Below are 959 nucleotides of genomic sequence, written 5' to 3'. Positions count from 1 at the left end.
ATTTTTGCCAACTATTGATGCCTCTGTGTGCTGGGAGAGGGAGGGGGTGACTGTATGTGCTTGTCAGAGAGGGGCTGAGATGGGGTGGACGTTTGTGGAATCATCTCAACCCAGCCCTGACAGTGGGCACCCCCCACACACACACACACACACCAGTCTGGGCCTACTGTACTACTGTGGGGGAGGAGGAAAGGGTGGGGGTGGGGAAACAGCCTTCCATTCCCACTCTCCCAGAAGATGTAAGCTGGGTGGGCGCCCCCTATTCCCAATCAGTGTGAGTTCTCTGGTTCTTTTTTAGGGGAGGCGCTGGGAGCCATTGGAAACCCAAAAGTTCTAGAGACTCTGAAGCAGTACTCCAGCGACCCCGTGATCGAGGTAATGCCCTGAACTCTGACCCCTCCTCCATTCTGGCCTTCACCTCCGCTTGTCTCCGTTGGTCCCTGCCAGAACCAGCCTTTGGCCCTCTCTCTGGTTGCCTTGCTGACCATCTGGCCAAGGATGCTCCAGGGTGAAGGGGAAACTCAAGTCCAGAGTCACTGGACCCTACAAACCCAACTCTACTCCAGCCAGCGGAGGCCCTGGGTCTGAACCAGTGGGCTGCCCCTGCCTCCCACTCCCAGCCCCTCCGCCAAGACCCCCCTGAGCCCAGCCACTCCTCTCCGCCCCTGCTGCCACCACCTGGGAATGTTGGGGGAGGGGAAGGAGGTGGGGGTGGTCTTTATCCTTTAATAGCCCTGACACTGCAGCACTTCATCCACGTCACCCATCTCAAGTGTGGAGTCGGTGGTGAGCAGTGGTCCACACAGTTCAGCCAGGACACTGTCCAGCTCCTGAACACTGACCCACCTACCTCCAGGAAACAGAAGCAAACCCACCCCCATGGGCAGTCACTCCCCAGCTCCCTCACCCAAGCCCTAGGCAACCACCCAAATGGAGGGAAAGCAAGTACACAAGGAAAC

General features: G+C 58.3%; 1 protein-coding gene across 3 annotated transcripts in view; it reads left to right on the top strand.

Annotated features, from left to right (window-relative positions):
- Positions 1-959, top strand: part of DOHH (deoxyhypusine hydroxylase) — a 12,326-nt gene that overhangs the window by 8,874 nt on the left and 2,493 nt on the right. For all 3 annotated transcript variants that reach the window (XM_045300122.1, XM_045300123.1, XM_004714278.2), the window contains exon 3: positions 299-375. In XM_045300122.1, coding sequence (XP_045156057.1) covers positions 299-375 — 77 coding nt within the window. The remainder of the gene's footprint in view (positions 1-298; positions 376-959) is intronic.

This window comes from Echinops telfairi, unplaced genomic scaffold, assembly GCF_000313985.2.
Source record: "Echinops telfairi isolate 266 unplaced genomic scaffold, ASM31398v2 ScPeMD7_7459;HRSCAF=8497, whole genome shotgun sequence".
Lineage (NCBI taxonomy): Eukaryota > Metazoa > Chordata > Mammalia > Afrosoricida > Tenrecidae > Echinops > Echinops telfairi.
Note: the sequence above shows the minus strand (reverse complement) of the source record. Positions and strands in the feature narration are given on the sequence as shown.